This window comes from Alnus glutinosa, chromosome 4, assembly GCF_958979055.1.
Source record: "Alnus glutinosa chromosome 4, dhAlnGlut1.1, whole genome shotgun sequence".
Lineage (NCBI taxonomy): Eukaryota > Viridiplantae > Streptophyta > Magnoliopsida > Fagales > Betulaceae > Alnus > Alnus glutinosa.
Genome location: NC_084889.1, coordinates 11,278,878 through 11,286,405, shown reverse-complemented (window position 1 = coordinate 11,286,405; position 7,528 = coordinate 11,278,878). Strand labels below are relative to the sequence as shown.

Below are 7,528 nucleotides of genomic sequence, written 5' to 3'. Positions count from 1 at the left end.
GAATACAATAATATATTTAAATATTAAAATAGACATATTTGTATAAAGTCGACTTAAATAAACTTGCATAAAATCGTATAATTTTTTTTTTGTTTTACACTTTTTCTAGTATTATTTTAATTTTGTAATAAGGACGTCTCAAGTAAAAGGGGAATTCTCTTCATAAGTATTTTGGAGTTTTATAGTTTTTTTTTTCAGAGAATATAATTCAATTTAATTGTATTTTGTAGTTTTTTCCAATTTACTTGTATTGCCCAAAGTTTATAAATAGTCAAATAGATGTATTTTTTTTTTTTTCAAATTAGAATTCAGTTTTATAAATACTTTGACTACCCAATGTTTACAATTCAATTTGTATTTTCATATTACAATTTTAAGTGTATTTAGTTCAAAAACTGAATTAAGCCCATCTAAAAATAAAAAATTTAAAAAATGGTCCATATAAATAAATGAAGGCCATAATCAGGAAAAAAATAAACCGAAAAAAGAGCCCAAAATGGAAAGCGAATGTCACACGGTTAGTACAAATGGGCAATAACTAAAATTCGTGATCCGCAGACTGCGAATGCAAATGCAGAATAAAGGTACTATTTTGGAATATGCGGCTAAAGAAGGGAAAAGATAGAAGCTAAGTTGCATATGAGTCTGTTGCTGCTAAAGATGGGAAAATGAATGAGAAGAAAACTAACTTTGAGGTAAAGTTAATGTTAACAAATTTTTTGGGGAGACGAGTGACGTGGCAATATTTAGCCATTAAGATGTTATTCTCTCTACATGTGACATCCTTCCATTGAAAAATGAGAGAAAATGAGAGGCTCCCCCAATTGGAGGGAAACTGCTCCCTAGATTAGCAAGCTTGCATGGGATAGTAGAGAACAGGAAGAAGCTTTTGGCCTTTATGCTTGCTGTGTATTTCCTTTTGCTGGTTTCTTTCATGAGATGCACTATCCCAAAATAGTATCATTCTGTGATTGGATGTTAGTTAAAACATACACGAGTTAAAAGCATAACATATTTCCAAAGTTGAAAGAACGAATTCGTGATATACAGTCTTTTAAGTCAATTGGTAGACTTTAAATAGACAGGTCACCGATCTATCAAAGACGTTGATAGTTTGATACCTCCCCGTGTCCGGACAGATACCAACCCTTTAGCGAACGAAAATAATTGCATTTTCATTTTCATTATATGTAATGAAATGGAAGAGAAAATGTGTAATACAAAAGATACAGAATGAAGTTCTTCTCTAACTAGTTTTGCTGTTTGTGTGATTCATATCTCTGAGATGCTCTCTTCCTCTTCTTCTATACATCCCGTTTTTAACTTCTAAAAAAATTGAGCACTAACTTTCAACGAAATGATTCCAAGCTACTGATAAGACCCAGTTTTCATCTTCCGCTGCTCCTCTCTCTCTCTCTCTCTCTCTCTCTCTCATTTTTTGTTTCAAGGAATGAAAAGCTGAAACTAATTGCTCGTAGAGGTGCTTTCAGCCTTTCACACATCACTGTGCCTTTCGCCGGTCTGCAAAGTGGGACTTCCCTCCTTTTCATCAGCATCGGCATCGGCGCTCGTAGTTTGTTCGAAGTCAGCTGCAACTCCATTTTCCACCACAGGCGAGTTACCATTTTCTGAAATGCTCTTTTCCTCTGCATTATTGACTGGTTTGCTAAGATCTCTTGAGGGTGAGACAGTCAAAAGGCGGCCAATTCCATCATATAAGTTCTTTGCGTCCATGATAAGAGCAGCTCCACCAGGGTAACAACGACCAAAGCATGTGGCACAATGTGGGTAAGCAACCTATGAAGAGAGGATTCATAAGAGACTGAAGGATGTCAATATGATTAATATACACAAATTGCAGATGACAATCAGCCCAGTGAGTAAGAACAGCACCTCAATAAAAGCCCGGCAAAGAGCCAGGAAAAGTCCAGACTCAGTTTCTCTGAGCATCCGAGCTGTATTATACCTCAATAGAGAGTCAGAAACAGCCTGCAATCCCTTAATTAGTTCTTGAGCAACTAAATGTTTCAAACTTAATGGGGCACAGGGACGTAGCTCGTTCATTGCCGCAGACACACCTACAACCACCAGAGGGAACAAGATGACCAAAGAATAAAACAAAATGAGCAAAGCAAAAATCCTCTAAAATATCAAATGTTAACACATTACAAAACTACAGTTAACAGCAACCGTGAGGTCTAGACCAGAAAACTTAAAGAGGAATTTGACTCAGTAAACAGTGGAGAAGTAGCAACTTGACATGGGAAGAGAATTTCCCAATTCAGCCACTAGAAGGAAAAGAAAGTTATCCATAATATATGATGAAGAGAGCCAGAATGTCATGTTAACATATCAATAGTATGCCTTTATCTGAACAATTTCCCTTATATGAACTCACCATCAGAGTTCATGGCAAGAAAAGCATCAAGGGTGAACAACAATTCTTAAGTTCTAAAAAGGCACGTAATATATCAAACTTACCATTGACAAATACAGCAAGAGGCGGATGTTCCATTAGGTAAGATGGCGGAGCGATATCCTCCTGACTATCATCACCAAAACTATTTGCTGGAAAGCCAATTGCTGGTAGTGGGACCCAACGATGTGAATCCAGGACCAACTAGAGTGGAGTACAACATCAAGTTACATATCACCAAATAAAAGGCATTAGGCTGCTTGGTACAAAGTGAAGTTACCAGCCTAATGTGCCTATCTATTTTGTAATGTATTCAAAATAAGAAGAAGAAGAAGAAAAAAAAAAAGAGTAATTCTGACTGAAATCAGAAACAAATATTAAACTTTACTTCTAGTCAACTTACCTGAAAATTCTCAACTGCTGTACTCATATTTTTTGAGAATAAGTTGAGAACTGCCCTGCAAAGTGACCAAACTCAATGTTAAAGAAAAAAAATGAAGGTTTACTATGCCCACAGAGACATAATTACATAAAACAAAATATTACTCTTCAAAAAGCGAAGGAAGCAGGCCCCGAAAATCTAGCCCAACCCAACCAAGACCCATGGCACAATACTGTCAATAACACAAAAGAACAAAGTCAACAAAATCTGGGTGTATATCCCTGATCCTGAAAATACTGGCATGCAAAACTGAAATAGATTTATTATAGGCAAAAATGAAATGGATACTTTTATAAGGGGAAAAAAGTTAGAAATGAGTGACGGCGGTCCTCCACCAATCATAAACTTCTGCACAGACAATGATATTTTAATATGTCTACAATCCATGACTGGCCTTGTAGCCTAGAGGTACTTCTCCTTTAGAAGATGGAGGTCTGGGGTCTTACACATCATGGGTGGGCATTTGAGGGGGTAGGAGTTATTCTATCATTCAGCCCCCCGCCCTCCCCCCCCAAAAAAAACTAAGAAAATATATGCATAATCCTATCAAAATCCTTGAAGAAATGAACAAGATATACAAGCATGCAGAATTCTTAAGAAGATGCCCACCATGCATTGATCCAAGATATTTGAGAGAGATCCGCCTTCTGTTATCTTTGGGAGCATGACTTTAAGAGTTTTAAGGTGTGAGGTAATCTGATGCATAGCCCAACTAAAAAGAAGCCCACCATCATAGTTTTGCTCACTTCCTGATGTATCATCAGCAAATATTGCTCGATACTGATTAACTACATCAAAAAGATGCATTCTGTGACAGTTTATCATCCCTTTTAAGAATTCATAAGGATTTCTCTGGTCCAGATCCTCAAGAATTCCAGTAAGCCAAGCCTCTCGGCACCTCAAAAACTGAAATACTTGGAAAATAATCTTGGTCAGATTCAAGCATATAAAAGTATTAAGTCTAAAAACCATAGAGGCCAATTAAATGTTCATTAAAACAGGACGACTATCATAAGAGCATTGGAAAATACCTGCAAACGCATCTCGTACTCACTAAACACTCCTATTCGACGTAAATAACCAATAATACGAAGACATTCTGGTAACTGCAATACACAACAATACCTCCATAAAAAAATATGGAATTTTCCAATCCATGTATCTGGATGAATCAAGTTGCATCAATTGTAAATGTTCCAACAGAACTACCACACCTGTATATTTGAACGAAGTTTCTGGAGAAGCTGAGAAAGAAGAGACTGGGTTATCTGCCTGACCTCTGAAGCTAGATCTTGAATAACAGGTAACCTTAACGAAAAGAAAAGAGCCTAAGCAAGCAGCCTTCCACAAAGTTGACAGCCCAAAAAATATGTTAGCAAGGAGAATAACACGGATATAACTCACTTGGGGTGCATAGTTGAAAGTTTGCAAACAAAGGCTTCTAAATCAAGAGCTTCATCATAATTCCCATTCCTTACGCATCTGCATAAAGAAGGGAGGCAATAAGTTGTCAGTAATTATCCTAGAATACGAATAACTGCATGGAGAAAGACACGTTTTATGAAAATTATGCTGGCCTACCAACAAAAACCAATGTCATTTACTGTTACTTCTTATGAATTGACCAGTATCCTGTTTCCTTTGATGGCAGTAAGGCATACAAACTCTACTATTTGCAGACTTCACTTTCTTGAAGGATAAAACTAGTCTAACAACAAGGAATTTTATTGCATGAATTTTAACTTTTTCATATAGTTAAAAGGATTGCATCAGAGAATCACAAAAAATAGAACTGCAGCAAAAAAGAACGAGACAGGATGAAGCAAGGACATCATTTATACTCATCATGCCACCTTTCACAAACATCTTATAACAGAAACCCATGAAGGTCAAGAATAAAAGCCATCCAAAAAAATAAAAAGTAAACACCACAATGAAACCAAGAGTAACTAACTTTCCAGATCCTCCTCGATCTATTATTGGGCCCCTTAAAGATCCTCCTGCCACATTCTTCCAAAAGAGCTACATAAGCACTTCGCTTTCTTTTTCCTTTTCCCTCTTTTTGTTGATAAGTAATCAATCCATAATCTCTCAGTTACTTCAGAACCTTTTTCTAGCTTTCCAACATCATTTACACACCAATCGCCTCAAATAGTTTAGGGGGTGCAAGTATGACAATTAAATGTTTAGCACCAAAAAAATATCAAATGTACAATACATATGTGGCTGGTTTGATACAACACTACAAAGATAGAGAAAAAAAGCTTCCCCCACTCCCACAAATCAACTGTCTAAACCCCAAAGGGTGGCAAGTGGCAACTATCAGATGGCTTGAGCTAAAGACACCCAAATGCAGGTTAACAACTTATTGCACAAATATTAGGATGGTTTTCTTTTCTAAACAATGAATGTAACAAACTCATACTGTTTTTCATCAAGAATGCACAAGGGATTTCAGGAAACTAAATCTAAATTACACACTTGGCATATGGACTAGTGATTCAATTTTAACAAGTGAATCTTCACAGTTTTGAAACACATACGTGTCCATAAGCTGGGGAATTTCAAGCAAGTCAAGTAAAGTACTGTGATTTGCTAGCAATGTTTGGTTCATCTTCCTCTTCTCCAAAATCTCTTCAGCAGACTCAATGAACTCGGTGCAACCAGATGTCAACTTTGGGATCTCATTTATCTGTAAAGGGGGAGATTACATCTCAGTATACCATTCTTCATCATATGCTTCAAAGTTTACATAGAAATACTAAAATAGAAAACATAACCAACTTCAGTTTATTTTTTTTAAACATGTATGGACAAATTTAAACCATAGCTCATAGGCAACAATCAACATGACTAACTTCAGTGCATGTTCTGCATAGTTTGTGTCAGAGAATATTCTAGAATAGACAAACCCACCTAAGAAGATAAATACATCATTATGTTCACATCATAACTAGAAACAAAGATAGAGGTACTTATTAAAGAAAATATAATACGTACATATAGGTAACTCTACTGAAGTTCTTCACCCAAATTAAGAATTAAGATTCAAGTTCTTTCTTACCCTTGCAGCTATTATAGCATTAAGCCTTCTTTCTTAAAGTTACTCTGTATTCCCAACAATAGCTCTAATTGTATTGAGCACTATCCATCCCTCCTTTCTCAGTCAATGACTATGTTCTATAGTGCAACATACAGGGATACATATATACACAAAATACAACTAGTCCCCTTCTTCCAACATCAGGAAGCTTAGTAAATCAAAAGCAATAGTGAAGTTTTGCCACACCAGATGATTTCTACATAAAACATAGAGCACACTTCTCCTAAAATATCAGAAACGCAAGGTAATAGGTCTCAAAGTGGTGTGCTTCATTTGTACTGCATATTTCTACTCAAAATTTGAATCCTAATCGAAATGAATTAGAAAGCCGAATCAAGAACCAAACGAAGAAACAATTCAGCACCATAAAACACCTTAAAAAAAAATCAACAGAAGATCAAAATTGATACTAACAGAAATTTGATTACCAAAGATTCGAGATGCTTATCGATGGCAGAAACTTCCTCCCGAATGGCAAGCAACGAATCGGCTGCAGCAATGAATGCTCGGTAATTTCCCACCGCTACCTCTTGCATTTGCCTCCGGATCCGCTCCGAATCGACCCGAAGAAGCTCAGGTTCCTTTGGAAAGATTAAGAAACTTAATTATACACTCACTCAAAATTTTCTCAGGCTCACAGAGAGAGCTAGAGAGGAATAGAGAGAGGACCTTGTGGAGGCGATCGAGAGTGAAGGAGAGGAGCTCAGAGACATAGGGCTGTTGGGAGGCGGAGGAGAGAGGGAGGAGGCCGGACAACGGTGACGACGTCGTCTCGTCTGCTGCATTTTGGGACTCCATCTTCTCACGGCGAGACAGATCTGCGCTGTGACCGCGCTCAGCACCGCCGGGCTGCTTCGTCTAACCAAATTTGGTTCTGGTCGATCAGTGAGCTCTGTGATTCGGATCTGGATCCCCTGGACTGAGGCGTTAGTTCGAGGGGACGAGGATCGCCATGTCAGCTGTGCGCCACTGGGCGTGACGGTCTTTTGAGCAGGGCAAGATCTGTGTAATAGATGATCTCGACCGTCGGTTTCACATACTTGTATCTCAAAAATAATTTATACCAGCTCCCGTCTTCGAGATATATATATATATATATAATAAATTTTATTTGGAATAGAATAATGTGAAATATAATATTCAGTGTGATTTGATAAGTAGTTGTGTTGTGAAATTTTAGTTTGAATAGTAGCAAAAAGTGATTGATGTGATATAAAATATAAAAAAGTTTGGAATTGTTTTATAAAAAAGTGAAGAAAAAAAAATTTATTTTGTAGTGGCTTTTTTTATTTATATAGTAATAAAAAATAATTGATGTAATATAAAAAATAAAAAAAAGTTAGAATGTTTTAGATTTGACTTTTTCTTTTGAGAAGCGAAAAAAAAAAAATAAATAAATAAAGAATGAGATGAGTCATTTGCCAAACACACTCAATAAATTTGATCTATCTTTATCATATATTCTTACACATTTTTGGAATAGTTGTTTCGATGGTCCACAAGAGATTGACTATTCTTTAAATTGAAGAATAACTTTGAGATGAATAATTATTTCTCAATTTAAATG

The 7,528-nt window shown here is 36.4% G+C and overlaps 1 protein-coding gene across 1 annotated transcript; it reads right to left on the bottom strand.

Moving 5' to 3' along the window:
- Positions 1 to 1,149: 1,149 nt before the first annotated feature.
- Positions 1,150 to 7,001, bottom strand: LOC133866991 (conserved oligomeric Golgi complex subunit 8). Its single transcript, XM_062303660.1, has 12 exons — positions 6,631 to 7,001; positions 6,390 to 6,542; positions 5,402 to 5,550; positions 4,263 to 4,340; positions 4,073 to 4,166; positions 3,890 to 3,964; positions 3,468 to 3,764; positions 2,963 to 3,030; positions 2,820 to 2,874; positions 2,482 to 2,620; positions 1,894 to 2,078; positions 1,150 to 1,797 (listed from the first exon to the last, which is right to left on the bottom strand). The coding sequence occupies exons 1-12, from the start codon at positions 6,757 to 6,759 to the stop codon at positions 1,495 to 1,497; spliced, it is 1,725 nt and encodes a 574-aa protein (XP_062159644.1). The 5' UTR covers positions 6,760 to 7,001; the 3' UTR covers positions 1,150 to 1,494.
- Between the last annotated feature and the right edge of the window lie 527 nt (positions 7,002 to 7,528).

Excerpts from the sequence above, each read along its gene's own strand:
- LOC133866991 (XM_062303660.1), bottom strand. The coding sequence starts at position 6,759 with ATGGAGTCCCAAAATGCAGCAGACGAGACGACGTCGTCACCGTTGTCC. Across the intron at positions 6,543-6,630 it reads CTCTCGATCGCCTCCACAAG|GAACCTGAGCTTCTTCGGGT; the intron begins GTCCTCTCTCTA and ends ATCTTTCCAAAG. Across the intron at positions 4,341-5,401 it reads ATTCCCCAGCTTATGGACAC|ATGCGTAAGGAATGGGAATT; the intron begins GTATGTGTTTCA and ends TTCTTTATGCAG.